Source organism: Stegostoma tigrinum, chromosome 15 (assembly GCF_030684315.1).
Source record: "Stegostoma tigrinum isolate sSteTig4 chromosome 15, sSteTig4.hap1, whole genome shotgun sequence".
NCBI lineage: Eukaryota > Metazoa > Chordata > Chondrichthyes > Orectolobiformes > Stegostomatidae > Stegostoma > Stegostoma tigrinum.
Window position 1 is genome coordinate 72,396,473 of NC_081368.1, and position 21,261 is coordinate 72,417,733.

The window sequence follows — 21,261 nt, forward strand, 5'->3', positions numbered from 1 at the left end:
GAGACACTCATCACCCTATCATGGAAATATATCATCATTCCTTCAGTGTTGAAGTCCAGAGTCAAAATCCGGGAACTATCTTCCTAACAGTGTTCCTACATCACACACAATGTAATGGTTCAAGAAAGCAGATTACCACTACCTTCTCAAGGGCAAATGGAAATAGGCAATAAAAACCTTCATGCTTGCTGATCAAAATCCTTGGAAGGTTGGGCTGCTCTGCCAAGACAATATACATTTTGAAAGAACTCCAATATTTGAATAGCTCACAAACCATTTGATTAGCTCTTTACATGGCACTACATTAAAGTAATTGCCATATTTACTGCATTCCTAATTAAGAGAATGAATGTCAACATGAAATTGTCAGAAACTCTTAAAAATGAGGGCTGGTTGCCAATCCACCAGAATATAGAATCTCCTGATTCTTTTCATCATGAGCTAATGCAAGGGTTTCTCCCTTCATGACTCCCATTGAGTCAAAACTTTCTTTCATGATTCCTGTTTCCTTCACAATTCCTTAATTCTTACCGAGTGTTGTTCTGGCAGGAGTTGAATCTCTCTTGATCCAGAATGAAACCCATGATAGGACTACAGTTAGTATACAGGGGATATAGGTCTGTATCGCAAAATATCCCATTCTGCGACTTAAATCAAAGTAAACAATCATCAAAGTGTAGTCTCCTGTTGAATGAAAAAAAATACATGAAGATTTGATGATCAATTAACTTGTTCTTGTCATTGCATTAAAAAGAACAAGACAAACCACTTCTGCCAATAATCTATATCATTGTGATCATGTTATGCGTTTGCATGGTTCAACAGGAATTTGGATTAAATTGCTGAAGTCCAAATCAATCAGAATGAATGAAGACTCATCAGATCTGGCTCATTCTCTCTCAATAATTCCAGATTCTGGAACTTACCATCACTGTCAGCGTCCTTGTCCTCCTGCAAGTTATGAGCTTTCAAATTTCAATCCTGTGCAACTGATTTAATCTCCCTGTGCTGATCACACTTTTTACACCCTGGACTATAAGGCCTTGTTCAGTGTTCACTCAATTATAGATATGATTACAACCTGATTTGATGCTGTAGCAAAACTGACCAGTTAAAACTGCACCATAGTTGTACTTAAACGGTCAAACCAGAATACAGTGATCCTGTCAGGTATATACTGACCCTGAATATAGTGATCCTGGCAGGTCTAAGTTGACCTTGATGGGTATAGACTGACCCCAACAGGTATACACTGACCCTGACACATATACGCTGATACTGAAAGCTATGTACTGACTCAGAAAGGTATATACGACCTTGAAAAATATACACTAACATGCATACAGTGACCCTGATAACTGTCCCCGAATACATTACCCTTGGTCATCATTCAATGACCCAGAAAGATATACACTGACCCTGGTAGTAGACACTGACCCTGACAGGTATACAGTGACCTTGACAGGTAGATACTGACCTTGAAAGGTATGCACTGATCCTGAAAGGTATACACTGACCCTGACAGTTAGATACTGACCTTGAAAGGTATGCACTGACCATCAAAGGTGTACACTGACTTGTATACAGTGACCTGAATACACTAAGCCTGAAATAACTGGATTTTTTAATATATATCCTTCTCTACTTTTATGAGGGCAATTCACAATGTTCAACAGCTATTGAAATATTTTAGAAGTGTAGGTATTATTGTAACATATGAAACACATGGGACATTTGTGCACAGCAAGCTCCCTCAGCAATAAGTATTCTAATTTCCTGACAGCTCTGTTAGTAATGTTGTTTGTGAAGGAAATATTTGATGCATATTGTGGAGAGCTCCCTATTGTTTCTTGAATTGGGCCATAGTATTACTTATACCCATATGAGAGGGTAGAAAGAATATAATTTCTCATCTTAATAGCGCAAGAATGAATTCACAGAAATACATCGAGACAGAGTGTAAATTAAATGGAACAATTCTCCTTTCCTTTAATCTAGCACTCCTGGTACATTGATATTGCAACGGTCAGAATTATTCACATCAAGATCTTCAAGGGCAATTTAACCCCTGACTAAGATGCGATTAGTATTTCACCTGAGACATAGAGGTATTTCAGCAACTGTACCACGTTATCAGGATTATTTTTATTTACCTCCATCGAGAAATATTACAGAGCAGTATTTATACATTGTTTTGTCACTTGCCATTTATTCTGGGATCACAGTCATGTGTAGGCTTGAAGCTGTTAGGTACAGGATGTCTGCTTCTTGAAGGACATCGATGAAGGAGTTAGTTCTCTGATAGTGCAGCATTTTCACAGTCACTGTATCTACGACTCATCACCTCATTCATTCAGCTTATGCTCCCCCACTTCTTTCTTCAGAATTGAACTCAATACTAGCTGGCTCATTACACTTGTACCATATGCAACTATATCAATAAATGCCATAGAGTAGCCAATTAGATTAGATTAGATTCCCTACAATGTGGAAACAGGCTCTATGGCCCAACAAGTCCACATCGCCCTTTAGAGCATCCCACCCAGACCCATCCCCCTATAACCCACTCACCCTGAACACTATGGGCAATTTAGCATAGCCACTCCACCTAGCCTGCACATCTTTGGGCTGTGGGAGGAAAATGGAGCACCCGGAGGAAACCCACGCAGACACTGGGAGAATGTGCAAACTCCACTCAGACAGTTGCCCGAGGATGGAATTGAACCCGGGTCCCTGGCGCTGTGAGGGTGCAGTACTAACCACTGAGCCACCGTGCTGCCCAAATCAATTACCAATTGATTTAACGGAGGAAGCTTGCTTTGGCAAAGAACCAGACTTTAGTTCAAATTAGCAGCTTTGCCAGCAGAAATCTCACTAAGCTCAGGGCAGAGAATCTGGTGGATATATTCAACCTTAAGGACCTGGTACTCAACAGTAGCCCAGCAATGCTGTGTAGCAGAGTACAGAGTTAGAGACTCCTGCAGCGTGGCAGTCTGCCAACGAGAGCCAGTAGGATTCAAGAAGGCTTAGACAGTTGGGCTTTCTTGGGTCACAGAACAAGCACAGACTTTTGGACAAAATAGTCATAATGTTCACATTTGCCAATGGTTTAAGACACGAGGGCTTCAAAAAAAAAGTGTCACATCTATGGCACAATAGATGTGAACAAATCCTGTGATCACAACTGCAAAGCTCAGCACCAACTCTATGAGCAAGAACAGTTGCCTGGTAAAGTCTCATTGTCTGAGTTCCTCCCACAGTCATTGAGCCAGGCTGGTAAAGTAATGCCAATTATCTGAAGATTCAGCGTAGGAAGGAGCTGCTGTTTGTTTTAATGTTGATTATGATTTGTCATTTCTTGCGTAGATTTGCTGTCACCAACTATTCTTGCAGAATTTAGTACAGGCTACTGATACTATGTGAAGAAGGATGTTCACACCACTCCCTAGCCAGGAAATACATTCAATTTTCTTCTACTGTCATTCAATTTATTCCAGATTGCTTAATAGCTAGATAACGTTTCTCTCAAAGTACATGGTTGTTTCTTGTGCGACGTCAGACACAATGCAATCTTATTATTTTAGCTCCATACTATTGACATTAAGAACAGCTTTTGCAAATTGGTCAGCTTCTCCCAGGAACAGTCCTTCATATCCTAATGGGTGGAGCCTATTGTGTGAAATTTCAGATTGTAACTGAAATATATACAACATCTCTGCCAAGCCTTTCTCCATCTGTTAAACTCTGAGAACAATTGTTTCATCCAAACAGAGTGTGGTTGTCATAATTCAACTCCCTCTGCAGCCTTAGTCACTGACTTTTTATATGAGTTGCAAGCTTGCTTTTGGAGACAAAATATTCAGGCACAGTTCAATGCCACATGCAAAATCTTGCTGAATGTCTGATTTTCCAAATGTCCTTTACAAAAGACACACTCTGGTCAATATCATTGTTGGACATTATTTCCTTTGCAAGGAGTTTAGCTTTTACAAACTATGTTGGCAAAGACAGTTATGATTCTGATAGAAATAATATTCTTCTTTTTGGCACGTGATTATTTGATTCCCTTATGGCAATGGAGATTTAATTGAGTGTAAGTAATGAGAAACACCTTGCATTCGTAGGAGGCTTGCTAACCAGATGACAGAGGCTTAGATTAAATATTGAAGAAATGAAAAGCAGATTGAAGTGGGGTTCTTTTTTTAAAGCAGAATGATTGTGAAGATTGGGTTCTGAAATACCATTGATGTATCATTTGGGAAGAGGGAGAGGGGCCCCTACAAATATCTCAAAGATGGAAGAGCCCAAATGCATCAGTACAAATAGAAGAGGCTGAAGCATTCACTGCAATCTTCAGCTAGAAGTGCCAAGTGGATGATCCACCACAGTCTCCTCCAGTGGTTCCAGCATCATAGATACCAGTCTTCCACCAATTCAATTCACTCTACACAATACCAAGAAATAGTTGAAGGCACTGGACATTGCAGAGGTTATGGGCCCTGACAACATTCAGGCAATAGGACACTGAAGACTTGTGCTCTAGAATTTGCTGCTCCCCTAGCCAAGCTTTTCCAGTATGTTTACAAAACTGGCATTTACCCGCCAATGTGGAAAATTGCCCACATATGGCCTGTCCATAAAAAGCAAGACAAAATCCAACTCTGCCAATTACCATCCCATCAATCTACTCTTAGCCATCCATAAGGTGATGGAAGGTGTCAGCAACCATGCTATCAAGCGGCATCTGTTCAGATGGTGACTCAATGGTTAGCATGGCTGCTTCACAGTGCCAAGGACTCGGGTCCATTCCAGCCTTGGCTAACTCTCAGTGTGGATTTTGCACATTCTCCCTCCGTCTGCGAGGATTTCTGCTGGGTGCTCCAGTTTCCTCCCACAGTCCAAAGATATGCAGGTTAGGTGGATTGGCCACTGTAAATTGCCCTGTAGTGTCCAGGGATGTGCAGGCTAAGTGGGTTAGCATGGTAAATATGAAGTTACAGGGCTAAGGTGGGTGGGTTGGTATCTGGATGGGATACTGTTCACAGGGTCAATACTTACTCAATGGGCTAAATAGTCTGTATTTGTACTGTAGGGATTCTATGAATAACCTGCTCACTGATGCCCAGTTGGGTTCTGGCAGGGACATTCAAATTCCTGACTGCAATATAGCCTCAGTTCAAATGTGGACAAAAGAAGCTGAATTCCAGAGATGAGGTAAGAGTAACAGTCCCAGCAAAACTAGAGTCAATGGGTGTCAGGGGGCAAACTCTCCATTGGTTGGAGCCATACCTGGCATGTAGGGAAATGTTTGTGGTTGTTGGAGGTCTGCCTTCTCAGCTCCAGGATATCTCTGGGTTCCTCAGGGTAGCGTCATATATCCAACTATCTTCAGTTGCTTCATCAATGACCTTTGCTCCACCAAAAGGTCAGAAGTTGAGATGTTCACTGATGATTGTACAATGTTCACAACGATTCACAACTCCTCAGATGTTGTCGCAATCCATGTGCATATTCAAGATCTGGATACATGGAAGCCACCATCACCTGCAAATTCTCCTCTAGGTCACTCACCATCCTAATTTGGAAATATATCCTCATTCTTTCACTATTGCTGGGTCAAAATCCTGGAACTCTTTCCCTTAACAGCAGTGTGGGTCACATTGGGCATGTGCACTGTAGCGGTTAAATAAGACTGCTCACATCACCTTCTCAAGGGCACTAGAGATGGGCAATAAATGCTGGCCCAGCCAGCAATATCCACATCACAAGCATTATTAGAAGAAAGATTAAAAACAAGAAAATGTTGCTTTCTGCTGTATTCCAGCATAGCCCAATTGTCACTGCATATTGGAGAGGGTTTTTAAAATTCATTCATGGGATGTTGGTGCCACTGGCTAGACCAGCATTTAGTGCCCATTTCTAAAAGGCAAGAGGGCAGTTGAGAGTCAACCATATTGATGTTGCTCCGGACCACATAGACTAGGCAGAATAGAATAGCAGATTTCCTTCCCTAAAAGACATCATTGACGAAATAGAATTTTCTACATCTGGTGGATCATTATTACATTCTGAAAGCACATTTTTGTTGACTCTAAGCTTTTGGAGTAGATTTGTAGCTCAGGTTGTGGGTGTTGAAGTTGGTTGGCTCGCCAAGCTAGTTTCTTAGCGCGAAACAAGAAACCAACTCAGTGAGCCAACCAACATCAACACATTTTTATTGAATTCAAATTGCATCATTTGCCATGGCAGAATTTGAACAAGTGCCTGGAACAGATCAGTTGTCTAATACTAAGCCATCACCTCCACTTAAGGGTCAGTCTTCCTAGTGTCACTTCATCGTCATAGATCATAGAATCCCTTTGGTGTGGAAACAGGCCCTTCGGCCCAAGTCTGCACTGACCATTGGAGCATCCCACCCAGTCCCGTCCCCCTATAACCCACCTCAGTTATACATCCCTGAACACGATGGGCAATTTAGCATGGCCAATCCACCTAACTTGCACATCTTTGGACTGTGAGAGGAAACCCAAGCACCTGATGAAATCTACGCAGACACGGGGAAATGTGCAACCTCCACGTAGACAGTCGTCCAAGGGTGGAATTGAACCCGGGTCCCTGGCGCTGTGAGGCAGCAGTGCTAAACACTGAGCCAACATGCTGCCTCTTGTTGTACAGAATGATGGTGTGGTCTCCCTTTCTGAGGCTTGAAATTTTGGGACAAGTTAGTAAGGCTACCACTAGCTGCTCCCACTAATTTAAAATCAGGTCCAAAAATTTGTGCATGCTTGCATCGACTTGTTGGTGAAATACATTTATTTTGCATCTGCTTTGAATGAGCTGAAGGAAGCACTACCCTGAGTGCTGTTTTGGTAGCTGTTGTTTAAAAGCAGAAGAATGACAGGTTTTGGTGAATAAGGTCTGATGCGTGTGGCTGCACAGTGTCTGAAATTTAGCATTGGCTACAGAGCGAAGGATATACTGAATGTTGAGGAGAAAGGTTTGACATTGAGAGCAGATGGAGTTGGCCACCACTTCAAAGAATGTGCTCCATGTTCTGCCTGATTCCCACTGGGGCTTTGCAGCCAGTCTCCTCCCTACCCCATGACAACATGACTGAATCTATCTGGTAGGCCCATGAATGCACCATCCTCAGCATTCTTAAATGACCTCTCTTAGATGAGTTCTTGTCTGAGACCCTGTCGCAGAAGTCATTTGTGTTTTGCTCTCTGGGGATGTGGCACATGACCTCCCCTTTCCTGCTGCTCTGGTTGCAGTCAACTCATGAGTCTCACGCAATGCAAATTCTGACTCAATGCCACCGTTCAAGATCCATCCACTGCCAGTATCTGATGACCGGTGGCTATGGGTATCAGATGGGGTGATGGTGCTCACTTATCACTGGGGTAAGGTCACTCCTCCTAACTCCACCAAAGCTGTCTATATTAGAGTTCAGGTGTAACAGGAAACAGGGAAGCAGACAGGAAAGTTGCAATGACAGAGACAGGTGGTGTGTTGGGGGTGGGGGGGCGGGAGGTGGGGGTGGGTAGTGGGCAATGTATCCTCAGCTGTACCATTGGAAGCTTACACATTGTGACAGGTGGATAATCGGGACCAGGTTCAGTGTGCAGTTGTGAGGGAGCATAAAGCTCGACAGCTGTGACCAGACCACATGAGACCAGCTGTATTGTAGCTGATTTTCATAATTTTCCCAAATGTGCTGGTCATTATTGCTCTCTGTTAGTGAGAGAGACTGGTATGAGTATGAGACCTTGACCTGTTATCATTCATGCTGTTGTTGCATTATTGTCAGAATTTTTGACTAGATCCCAGGGATTCAGTTCTCTGGTTACCTTGTATTTTATAATCACATAGGACTTGTGCACTGCTGGCTGGCTGTGTGCTTGTTCACAAATCTAGATGCCTTTGAAAAGGTGGTGTTGAGCTGTGTTCCTGAAGCACTGCAGGCCATTTGATGTAGCTTGAGCCACGATGCTGTCAGGGAGGGAGATCCCAGATTTTGATTCATTTGACACAGTAGGAATGATGATGTATTCCAAATCAGGATGGTGAGTGGCTTGGAGGAGATGGTGGTGTTCCTATGTATCTATTGCCGTAGTCCTTCTAGATGGTAGACGGTGTGTGTTTGGAAGGTGCTGTCTAGGGAGCCTTGGTGAATTTCTCTAATGCATCTTGTAGTTGGTACACACTACTGCTACTGTGCTGAATGGAGAGTTTGTGGGTATGGTGCCAATTAAGTGAGCTGCTTTGCCCTGGATGGTTCTTGAGTGTTGTTGGAGCTTCACTAATCCAGGCAAATGAGCAGTATTCCATCACACTCCTGACTTGCACCCAGTAGATGGTGGACAGGCTTTGGGGCATCAGGAGGTGAGTTGCTCACTGCAGGATTCCATTCCTCTGACCTGTGCTTGTAGCGATAGTATTTATGTAGCAAGATCAGTTGAATTTCTGGTTAATGTTATCTCCCGGAATGTTGATGGTGGATGTTTCAGTGATAGTACTTCTATTCAATGTCAAAGGGCAATAGTTAGATTCTCTCTTATTGGGGGTACTCATTACCAGGAACTTGTGTGTTGTGAATGTTACTTGTCACTTGTCAACTCAGCCTCAATATTGTCCATGTCTTGTTGCATTAGAACATGGATGTTCCAGTATCTGAAGAGTCGTGAACAGTGTTGAACATTGTGCAATCATCATTGAACATCTCCACTTCTACCATTACGATGGAGGGATGATCATTGATTAAATAGCTGAACGTGGTTGGGCCCAGGACACCGCCCTGAGGAATCTTGGGGTGCTGTGGTAGTGTCCCTACCTCTGAGCAAAAGAGGCCTGAGTTCAAGTCTTAACTGCCCCAGCCATGTGTCAATTTTTGGGAAGTGAGATAACTGGCCTCCAATAAACACAACCATTTCCATATGTGCCAGGTATGACCACAACCAATAGAGACATTGCTCCCAGTACCCATTGGTTCCAGTTTTGCTAGGGCTCCTTGATATTGGTTGAATGAAGCCTTAATGTCAAGGGCTATCACTCTCACCTCACCTCTGGAGTTCACCTCTTTTGTCCATGTTTGAGCCAAGGCTGTCATGAGGTTAGGAACTGAGTAGTCCTGCCAGAACATAAACTGGGCATCAGTGAGGAAGTTCTTGCTGAGCAGATGCTGCTTGATGACAATTTCCATCAGTTTACTGATGATCAAGATTAGACTGATGGAGTGGTAATTGGCCAGGTTGTGTTTGTCCTGCATTTTAGGTACAGGACATACTTCAGCAATTTTCCATATTGTCAGGTAGATAGGAACTGTACTTAGCAGCTTGGCTAGGGGAGCACAAATCTTCAGTGCTATTATTCGAATGTTGTCATGGTCCATAGCTTTTGCAGTATCCAGTGTCTCCAAATGTAAATTGATATCATGCGGAGTGAATCAGATTGGCTGAAGATTGGTATTTGCATTGCTGGGGACCGCTAGAGAAGGCTGAGATGGCTCATCCACGCAGTACTTCTGGCTGAAGATTGTTTTAAGTGCTCAGCCTTGTCTTTTACGCTGATGTGCTGGGCTCTTACATCATTGAGGATGGGGACAATTGTGTACCCTCTTCCTTCAGTGAGTTGCTATCCTTCCAGCTTTTGAGGTCTCTAATTGGACCTGTCCCTCAGAAACTCCTCCAATTCCACAATTCACAATTAGACAATGAATCTGGTGGTGATTTTTCTTCTGGCTGTGTCTGGCAATGCTGTGGTCATGAACTGTTTTTGGTTTCTTCCAGCAGGAGAATTGCCAAGTTCATAACATTCTGGCCTTCATGTGTTTCCCACTTGGCATTGCTGTCTTTAATGATTAATGTCGCAGTCCTCCCAGATCTCTGTGCTCCTGTGCCCCACATAGTCTCTCCCTCTAAAGAAGAGAAGATTTTTTTATCCATCCACCACAGTGGGCACCTCAAATTTCACATTCCTTTGTATTTTGTCCCCTACAATGTCAAATGTTAGATTCCCTCTATTTGGTGCAAAGCATAATGTGCTTAGTAATACCCCTCATTTAATGTCAGGTGCAAAATTCACCACGGTACCTCCAAGTTCCTGTGTCCATACCATATTTGTCTGGGCTGAACCACTGTTGACTCAGCTAACATTAGCCCTGGTTATTTAAAGTGTCTCAGGACTGTCACACCAGTTACTTCACACTCTGCCATGATGCTATATGTATTGTTTCACACCCTGATATTTATCTATGAGGTGATCTCAGTGAGTTATGCTCAGTGGGCCCATTCCCAACTTGAACTAAACTGAGAGAAATCCAAAACACTCACCCCAGATTTCAAATTGTCCTCACCTGCAGTGGTTTTGAGGACTTCTGTTGTGTTCCGGAGACGAACAAAATCAAACTGGTAGAGTCTCCAGGATCGTTGGTGTGCTACTTCAATCGAGTACTGTCTCCATCTGTAGGTTATTTCATCTTTTGGATATCCATCTGCAGGCAAAACCCAGAAGTGAGTCTATATACAATTGCAATACACATCTCACCGACTTCCCAGGAACATGTAGGTCAGCTCTGTAACCACAGCCCAAAAAAAGGCCAGGTACAGAGGATAGCTCGGTCTACTTTTATAAGCTAGAAATAAAGTTTCCTCTACTCTCTTAAACTAGAAGCAAAGATTTCTCTACGTTATTCCCAATGGGCCATTTACAGCAGGGTATCAGATACAGAGTAAAAGTCCCTCTGCACTCACTCCATCAAACAGCCCAGGACAAGGACAAGGACATCATGGGGTTAGATCAGAGAGAAATATCTTCTACACTGTCCCTATCAAATCCTCTCAGGCCAGTGACAGCAGGGGTTTGGATACAGAGCAAAGCTTCTTCAACTCTTTCAAACTGAAAGTAAAACTCCTTCCATACTATCCCCGTCAAACAGTCCCAGGGCAGGTACAGCAGAGGGCCTGATACAGAATAAAGATTTTTTCACACTGTCCCCATCAAACACTCCCATGGCTGGTACAACACAGGGTTTGATACAGAGTAAAACTCTTTCTACTCTGTCCATATCATCCATTGTCCATTTAATTCCTTCTTTGATGATGAGGGACTCTCCTTCATTGGCTTCCTGTCCTTTGTTTCTCACCTCTATCCTTCTCATTTTTGGGACTTTGTATCTTCTCCCGAGGACATTAATCCTCATCACCACTTGTCTCTATCTCCAAACACCTTAATACCATGAACACTTTTTGCTTTGACTGCAGTCTCAAGGCTCAATGGGCTACGTACCCCCACAATCCCTGGAGACTCACAACTCCCTCGACTGGTCAACAAAAACACAGACTGCTTACTGCACTTCTCCTGGTTACTGGATAGTACCTGTGTGCCCCTGTAGGTTATGGATTTTATGGACCTGATTGACTAGATGGTGTAGCTATGTCTAACTGCTGTCTGTGGTACAGATCTATTATTTAGCCCATGTGCCTCCTGAAATGTCCAAACAGGCTGACAAACCGACAGCAAGCTCACGAACAGGGTCAATTGGTGAAATCTCTGGTTCTGAAGAAGGGTCTAGGCCCGAAATGTCAGCCTTCCTGCTCCTCTGATGCTGCTTGGCCTGCTGTGTTCATCCAACTCTACACCTTGCTATCTCAAATCTCTGGTTCAGATGGATTGCAAATAAAATTGTTGGTGATCAGGATGATGATGTTAAAATTCGTCACTGGCCAGTTGAATGCCAACTTGCCCAGTTTCATATTCTCCCCTGCCCACTGCCCCCTTCAGATCCTAACATACTCATCCCATATATTTATGTTTTATTTGCTTAACTGAAGATAATTTCTCATCAACCTGTTCGGTCATGTTATGACACACTTTTAGGACTGGTGGGACTTGAACTCAGACCTCCAGCTCCAGATACTAACATCGCATCACAAGAGCCTCATTACCTATTGAATGATCCAAAAGGCAATTAGCCATTATCAGGATTGCCAATTAACCACATGTGAAGAGAGGTTCATGTACTGGTCAGTACCTGGGAGAGCAGTTTTCATTGCTCCTATCTGTATTTGATTGTCTCGGCAGTATGCAGCAGTCTGTTCCCATTGTTTTTATTTTTTCCTCTCGGTCTGTCCCTATTCAAATGACTGCTGATTTAATAAATGGCTCAATTTACATTGTGGTATCTTGATTACCCAGGGCCAATGAAAGGAACCAGTGAATGATCAAATTGAACTGGTACTATGGCACTATGTGTTGATTTGGATTCAGCTCCTGGGTCATTAACCAGCTGTCCTAATTGGATTGGGTGCGGCGCTGTGATTTATAATTTAGTTTAAAGTCGTTTTGAAAATGTTGTCCCTTTGTTCCTTAACCTTCCAGTATGGGGACAGCTCTTGTTGTCAATTCTCTGCCTCTCCTGCTGAGGAAGAACTTGACACTTAACAGCAGCCATGCCCGAATTTGCTCAAGTCAGACAAAAAACAAACAACTGAATTTCAGAAATCTGAAATGAAAGCAGGAAAGTGTGGCACCATCTGTGGAGAGGGTATCTGACAAAGCTCATCAACACTGGAACACTGTGAAATAATGGAATAGCTGCTAATTTCACTGGGTTAGTAATCCAGCCACCCATTCTGGGAATTAACACCAGAGAAACTTAGAGTTAATATTTCAGTCCAAAATGAACTTCAACTTCCGAACTCACCTCAGGACGTTAACTCTATTTGTCTCTCCACAGATATTGTCTGGCCCTGTGCTGAAGTTCTCCAGGACTCTGTGTTTTATTTCAAATTTCTGGTATGCATGTAATTCGGTTTTATTTACATTCCTTGGGGACATGAGTTTGAATCCCATGGTAACATCTGAATTCAATAAAGATCTGGAATGAAAAGGTACCCCAATAGTAACCATCGACAGTTGCTGACAAAAACCCATGGTGGTTTTTTTTAATCCTCTTGAGTGAAGGAAACCTGGCATTTTCACCCACAACGGCCTACATGGAGCTCCAGATGCATAGCAATTGGGTCACCCCTTGGAAGTTGGGATGGCCAATAAATGATGGTCTAGCCAATGATACTCACACACAATGAACAAATTAAAAACAAAACTCCAAGGACAAGTGATGAAAGCAGCCTCCTTTTCAATGCTGCCCTATCTCTGGGCAATAATCCTGGGTCCAGCATGTCATTGAAATGGAGAACGTGCTCCACAGAGGTCATAGGTGCCAATTCAGGGCCACGGTTGCACAAAAATATTCCCTCTCCACTGCTTTATCAGGATCCCAACAATGCTGCTTGGTGGCCTCTTACTGGGAAACTGGCCACCAGGCAGCTGAATTATGCTAGCATGGTGAAGTGAAGTGGGGTGGTGGGGTGGGGGTTTTCTTCATCCATTAGTGCACAGTAAATAAGAAGGCAATCAATCAGGAGAGTGCTTGGCCAGAAGTTGCATTGGCGGGCACCTCGATGACAGGATGGGCTTAGGACCCGTGTGTGTAGTCCCCATGTTTTTTTCCTGATAGCAATCCAATTGCTGAATGTTAGCTTTGTTTCCAGATGCAGCCAGGGCTGCTGGGTACTTTCAAGCACTCTCTGTTTCCACAACCTGTCTCTTGCAATGATTCCTGAACTCATACAACAAATAGTTGCAGGCTATTCCACTGTGAGTGCATCACAGATCACAGTTCCACTCACACCCTTTTTAAGAGTGGTTATTAGAGATATTGGTAGTAGCCTGGCTCAAGCCAGATGTTGATCAAACAGTGGCAATCCTGGTCTGAATAAGAAACTGCAATGGTCAAACCATGTTCCAGAGTTGGCTATGTTTCAGCCAATGTGCTCTCATCTCTGACAAGAATAAAGCCCACTCCAGGGACTTGAGCACAAACTCTAAGCTTGATAAAACAGTGCAATGGTGAGGAAGGGTCTGAAGATGGGTCACCGGACCTGAAATGTTAACTCTGATTTTTCTTCTCAGATGCTATCAGACTTGCTGAGCTTTTCCAGCAACTTCTGTTTTTGCTCCTGATTTATGGCATCTGCAGTTCATTCATTTCTTTTTCAGTTGTGAGGGAGTGGTGTCTTTCAGGTGAAACATTAAACTGTCAATGATCATATATGACTATTCAAATAAGATCTCCTCTGCGCCCTGGCCAAGACATGTCGCTTGATTACTATCCTTAAATCCAGGCCTTCATTTTGTTGCTGGCTGCAGGATCTTTCTGCATCTAATGTAGTTGCCTGCTGTGATAGCAGCTTTAGAAATACAAATCATCCCCTCAGCTTTTCTCTGCTAATTGAGCTGCATCAGCTTCACTGTGCCTCAAATTCATTTGCAATCTGAAAGGTATTTTGGAATGGTTTTGAATTTTCAATAAGATAAACTATCAATGGGAATCTTTCACATGTGATTGCACCTGCAATTCTATTCATCCATCTGTGTCAGGATTTGTCAGAGTGTTATATAATTCCTCCTTACAGATCATCTTTTGCCAGAGGGTGGTTAATCTGTGTAGTTCATGGCCACAGAAGACTGCAGAGACCACGCTACTGAATGTATTTAAGACAGAGGTAGATAGATTCTTGATTAGTGAGGGATCGAGGGTTATAGGGAAGAAGGCAGGAGAATGTGGTCGAGAAACATGTCAGCAATGATTGAACGGCAGAGCAGACTCAGTGGACTGAATGGCCTAATTCTGCACCTAAATTTTATGGTCTGTATCCACATCTATCTGAGCATCAAATTAAAATAAGTTAATGGAAGTGAAATTGACCTTGGGCTGGGGAACAGAGAGTGAAATGAATGGCCAAGAATGAATCACCTGTCTGTTTTTGCACCCAGAATAATTCACCATTGTGTTGATTTTGTTGGACTTTAGTTCAAGAACTAATCAAAAAGTCAATCTTTCACTCACAGCAGAGACAGAAAACTCAATAGTCAATGTCTAGAATCCGGGTACCATGATTGAGAATGAAACCTTGGATGAATTCAGAGACTTACAACTGGAGAAGGTGAGAGGACAGGACTGCTCATCCATGGGGAAGTTCTGCAGATAGAGCTGGCACTCCGCCTCGATAGTGAGTCTGCAAGATGGATAATATACACATCTCCATTAATCACATTACAATTTCTCATAGAAAGCATTTCCTTCACATAAAAGTTGGGAAGATTGAGGCCATTCTCTTTGATTCTGCTCGTTAGTCACATTTCCTCTCACAAGCAAGGGTCTGACCAACACCCTCACCATTGTCAAAGCTTCATTTTGCCACCTCTGTAATCTTTTCCGTCTCTGCCCTGTCTTACTGTTTGGCTGCTAAATCCATTATTGATGCCTTAAATATCTTTTGCTTCGAGTATTCCTGTCAGCTGCCCACTCTCCATGTTTCACAGTCAAACTCTGCTGCCCATTTCAATTTCAGCTCATGGTACAATCACCAAACTGTTAACTTAAAGACCCAGGTAATGTTCTGGCAATCCAGGTTTGAATTCTTCCATGGCAGAATTTGAATTATAAAAAAAAAATCAGGAAATAAGAATCTAATGATGACCATTAAACTGTTGTTGATTGTCAGAAAATCCATTTGGTTCACTAATGTCTTTCAGGAAACCTATGCACCATCCTTACCTGGTCCAGCCTACATATGACTCACGTCAAAGCAATGAGGTTGAGTCTTAATAGCCCTCCGGGCCTAGCCATTTATGTCCACATCTGGTGAATAAAAGAAGTCCCTGGCACCGTGAGGCAGCTGTATAACCACTAAGCCACCATGTCGCCCTATTTTTCTGTTTAAATCCCTGTTTTGTCATCTCATCCTAAAGCCTGCCAATACATCTGCATTTATCCAATTCTCGACTTTTATATATTTTTGCTTGTAAATGCTCCATCATTGGTGAACTTAAGTTGTCTAGACCCTGAGGTCTTGCCTCCCCTCCTTACCCCTCTCTACCTTTCTCTCCTACTTCAGATGTTTCTTAAACCTTAATTCTTTGAACAAATTTTTGGTTGTCTATTTTGTTAACACCTTATATGGCTCATGTTCAAATTGGGACTGTGTGATACGCAGCCAGGTCTGATGGATGGTGACAAATGGAGCTAAACATGTTTCAGATCTTTACTATTTTATATCAGTATTGATATCAGGGAAAACTTATTTGGAGAAAGCATACTGAAATAATACTTTCCTGCCCTAAATTTTCTTCTGTCTTACTTCTGTTTGAACTCTGGTGATTGTTTCATCACGTGGAGGAGTTTTCTACTACATTCCTTATTTATTTCAATGTCATAATGGCAGAAAAGTGGAAGAAATTCTCAGGCTTTCCTTCTAGATCTCCTCTTCATGACCGAAGATGTCGTCTCTTTTTGGGAGACAGGCTGGAATGCATGCATTTGTTGAGTAATACAGTCTAACTGGGTATGAGCCTAGTTTAATTTGTAATTTGTTGTTAAAATTAAATTGAAATCTACAGTTTATATTCTGTAGTTGCTAACCTTAAGCAGGGTTTTAATAAGATTACATTACATACAGTGTGGAAACAGGCCCTTTGGCCCAATAAGTCCACACTGCCCCTTACAGCAACCCACCCACCGCTGAACACTTCAGGCAATTTAGCATGGCTGATCCACCTAGTTGGCACATCTTTGGACTGTGGGAGGAAATCAGAGCACCCAGAGGAAAGTCATGCAGACATGGGGAGAATGTGCAAACTCCACACAGACAGTTACCCGAGGCTGGAATCAAACCCTGGTGCTGTGAGGCTGCAGTGCTAACCACTGAGCCACCATGCCGCCCTAAGACTTCCACTGAAGAAGCAGCTTAATTAAGAACCAACAGATCCTCAGTAAGAGAGTCAGATAGTTCTTTTCTATTAGGAGCAAATCAAACTAGCCAATTGTGTGTGATTCAGCACTTAATATGGAAAGCAAGTGTGGGCCATTCAGCGTCTCAAGCCTGCTCGGTCATTCAGTGTGACTTAAGTGTGAGTTGCAATAGAGTCACAGTTAAGTGGTTAAATGAGATAAGGAGGAGAAAGGAAACAGTTCTGGTGCTTTGACTTTTCATAAGCTTTTTAACCTTTCAATATAGATTCTTAAGTTGCTGCAGGCAAAAAAGCTGGTTATTTCGTGAGTATCTGGAAGTGACTAAGGTCTACTCTACACCTAAGACTCAAAATAATATTGCAACTGATGGAAAAATTAATAAAATGCATTTTTTAAAAATGCCCAAGTATAACTGAATGAAATTATTAAGCAAATCTTAGACCACACTAAGAATGGTAACAGCATGTGGGAGTTAATGGAAAAGAGTTTTACCCAGAACAACAATGTTTACAGCAAGAACTGAAATTGGAACAGCTTCAGCTCAGAGTTTAAGCTAGAGACGGAACTATGGACACTGCAACCATTATGGGAGGAAAGTTACCTTGATTTTTTTGTACTACGATGCAGTAATATCTGTTAGGGCTAGATCACCTAATTTGATATGTGCAGGGAAAGAACAATGCAATTGTGAGTGAGACAGAACAGGAAACCCAGAGGGCTGGAGCCTTGGCTTTTGCAGCTGTCCAGCTAGTTTGAAGTTTTCATAGCCTAATATAAGGTGCCATATCAAAACTCACTGCAGATGATAAAAGGTCATGTAGGTGATGGAATATTACCATGGATAGAGCATTGGTTAGCTAACAGGAGGTAGAGAATGGACATAACGTTTTTTTAAGTTAACAAGATGTAACAATTGGGATCAATGCTGGAATCTCAACTGCCTATAATTTATATAAATGTCTTACATGAAGGGATAAGTTATTTAGTTTTCAAATTTATTGATGGGTAGGAAACTAAATTGTGAATCAGATATGAGGAAGCTATAAAAAAGTTATAGACAGGTTAAGTGAATGGGTAACGATCTGTCAAATGGAATATGATGAGAAAAATGTCAAAGTGCTCATTTTGGCAGGAAGAATAAGAAAAGGATATTATCTAAATAGCGAGAACTCTAAAATGTAGAGAGGTCTGGGTGATCTAATTCATAAATTGCAGAATGTTAATGTGCAGGCACAGCAAGTAATTAAGCTAATCAAATACTATTATTTATCCCAAGTGGAATTTAATTAAAAAGTGGGAGGTTATCTGCTGCAGTTATACAGGATACTGGTGAGATCACATCTTGCTTTCACGGTGTGTTCATTAGAGAAATCTGGTTAACAGATCTTTTAATTTAAAACCTGACCTAGATAGGGCATTTAATTTGCAATCTTAGGAATTGGCAAATAGTTTTTTAAATTTTATTTGTTTTAGGGAGTACAACAAGCACTTGGAGTAGTGAGACTAGAATGATAATGCACTTCTTCAACCTCACAGGCTTTATCAAGTCACACACAGGCACAGCCATCACTTTTTTTAATATTCATTCATGGGATGAGGGCGGCATTTATTGCTCATCCCTAAGAGTCAATCATATTACTGTGGGTCTGGAGCCACGCTTAGGCCAGACCAAGTAAGGATGGAGTTTCCTCCCCTAAAATATACCAGTGAACCAGATGGGTTTTTTCTTGACCACTGAGTCACGGTCATGAATAGGCACTTCATGTTCCACCATCTGCCATGGTGGGATTTGAACCCGGGTTTCCCGAACATTTCCTGGGTCTCTAGATTACAGTACAGTAACAATACTATTAGGCTTCATAGAAGCATAGAAGATAGGAGCAGGAGGAGGCCATTTGGCTCTTTGAGCCTGCCCTGCCATTCTTCACGATCTTGGCTGATTGTCTGACTCAATAGCCTAATCCTGCTTTCATCCCATAACCTTTGATCTCATTCACCCCAAGTGCAATATCTAGCTGCCTCTTGAATACATTCAATGTTTGGCATCAACTACTTCCTGTGGTAACGAATTTCACAGACACACCACTCTTTGGGTGAAATAATGTCTCTTCATCTCTGTCCTAAATGGTTTACCCCGAATCCTCAGACTGAGACCCCTGGTTCTGGACACTTCCCACATTGGGAACACCCTCCCTGCATCTACCCTGTCCAGTCGTGTTAGAATTTTATAAGTCTCTATGAGATTCCACCTCATTTGTCTGAACTCTAGCAAAAACAATTATAACATAGTCAATCTCTCCTCATACATCAGGCCTGCCATCTCCGGAGTCAGCTTGGTAAACCTTTGCTGCACTCCCTTGAGAGCAAGAGCATCCTTCCCCAAAAAAGGGACCACAACTACACACAATATTCCAGGTGTCATGTCACCAAGGCCCTTCACAACTGCAATAATGCATCCATGCTCCTGTACTTGAAACCTCTTGCAATGAAGGCTAACATACCATTTGCCTTCCTTACTGCCTGCTGAACCTGCATGTTTACCTTCAGCGACTGCTGCTCAAGGATGCCCAGGTCCTGCTTCACACGCTCTCCCCTCCCAATTTACAGGCATTCAGGTAGTAATCTACCTTTTTGTTTTTGCTTCTGAAGTGAATAGCCTCACATTTATCTAAATTAAACTGGATCTGCCATTGATTTTCCCACTCGCTCAACCCGTCCAGATCATGCTGAAGGATCTCTGTATCCTCGTCACAGTGCACTCTCTGCCCGCCCAACGTGATATCATTTGCAAACTTGGAGATGTTACATTTTGTTCCCTCATCCAAATCATTAATATATATATTGAGAATAGATGGAATCACAGCACTGATCCCTGTGGCATGCCATTAGTTACTGGCTACCAACTTGAAAAGGACCCATTAATTCCTACTCTTTTTGTGTTTTCTCTTTGCTAACCAGTTCCCTATCCATCTCGATACACTTCCCACATCCCACGCACTTTAATCATGTACCTTAATCTCTTATGAGCGACTTTTTCAAATGCTTGCTGAAAGTCCAAATACACTACATTGACTGGCTCTCCCTTGTCAACTCTACTATTTACTTCTCACACAATTTCAACAGATTCTTCAAGCATGATTTCCCCTTCATAAATCCTATATCTGATCCTGCCACTGCTTTCTAAATGCCCTGCTATAAAAGCTTTGACAATGGATTTGAGAATTCTCCCCACTACCGATGTTAGGCTCACCAGTCCGTAATTCCCTGTTTTCTCTCTATCTCTGTTTTTGAATATTGGAATGACATTAGCCACTCTCCAATATGCACGGACTGTTCCAGAGTCTACAGGATCCTGGAAGATGACCACCACTGAATCCACTATCTCTAGGATTACTTCCTAAGTACTCTGGGATGTAGATTATCAGACCCTGGGGTTTGTTGGCCTTCAATCTCAACAATTTTCCCAGCATCATTTCTCGACTTATATTGATCTCCCTCAACACTTCCCTCTCACTAAATCTTGCATCCTCCAACAATTCTGGTAACAGATTTGTATCTTCTTTTGTGCAGACAGAACCAAAGTCCGTATTCAGTTTCTCAGCCATTTCTTTGTCCCCGATTACACATTAGCCCATTTCTGTCTGTAGAGGGTCTACATTTGTCTCTATCAAACTCGTTCTTTTCACGTCCCTATAGAAACTCTTAGCATCAGTCTTTATGTTCACTGCAAGCTTATTTTTGAACTCTATTTTCCCCTTCCTAATTAATCCCTTGGTCCCTCTTTGTCGAATTCTAAACTGCTCCCAATCCTCCAATTTATTATTTTTCTTGGCCTGTCTGTATGCTTCTTCCTTGGATCGAATATTATGTCTTATTTCCTTTGTAAGCCTTGGATTGGCCCTCTTACCTATTTTGCTTTTGGAACACAAAGGAATAAACAGTTGTTGTAGTTGCCCCATGCATTCAAAGAACAAAGAACAAAGAAACCTACAGCACAGGAACAGGTCCTTCGGCCCTCCAAGCCTGCACCGATCAAGATCCTCTGTCTAACCTGTCATCTATTTTCTAACGGTCTGTGTCCACTTGCTCCCTGCCCATCCATGTACCTGTCCAAATACATCTTAAAAGACGCTAACGTGTTTGCGTCTACCACCTCCGCTGGCAACGCGTTCCAGGCCCCCACCACCCCCTGTATGAAGAACCTTCCACGCATATCTCCCTTAAACTTTCCTCCTCTCACTTTGAACTCATGACCTCTAGTAATTGAGTCCCCGACTCTGGCAAAAAGTTTTTTGCTATCCAGCCTGTCTATACCCCTCATGATTTTGTAGACCTCAATCAGGTCCCCCTTCAATCTCCGTCTTTCTAGTGAAAATAATTCTAATCTACTCAACCTCTCTTCATAGCTAGCACCCTCCATACCAGGCAACATCCTGGTGAACCTC

At 42.4% G+C, this 21,261-nt stretch overlaps 1 protein-coding gene across 2 annotated transcripts in view; it reads right to left on the minus strand.

The window, feature by feature from the left end:
* The window catches only part of LOC125458711 (gamma-aminobutyric acid receptor subunit gamma-4-like), a 234,043-nt gene that overhangs the window by 25,121 nt on the left and 187,661 nt on the right, over positions 1 to 21,261 (minus strand). For both annotated transcript variants that reach the window (XM_048544201.2, XM_048544200.2), the window contains exons 5-7: positions 14,998 to 15,080; positions 10,355 to 10,492; positions 532 to 684 (exon numbers count right to left, since the gene is read on the minus strand). In XM_048544201.2, the coding sequence (XP_048400158.1) occupies positions 532 to 684; positions 10,355 to 10,492; positions 14,998 to 15,080 (374 nt within the window). The remainder of the gene's footprint in view (positions 1 to 531; positions 685 to 10,354; positions 10,493 to 14,997; positions 15,081 to 21,261) is intronic.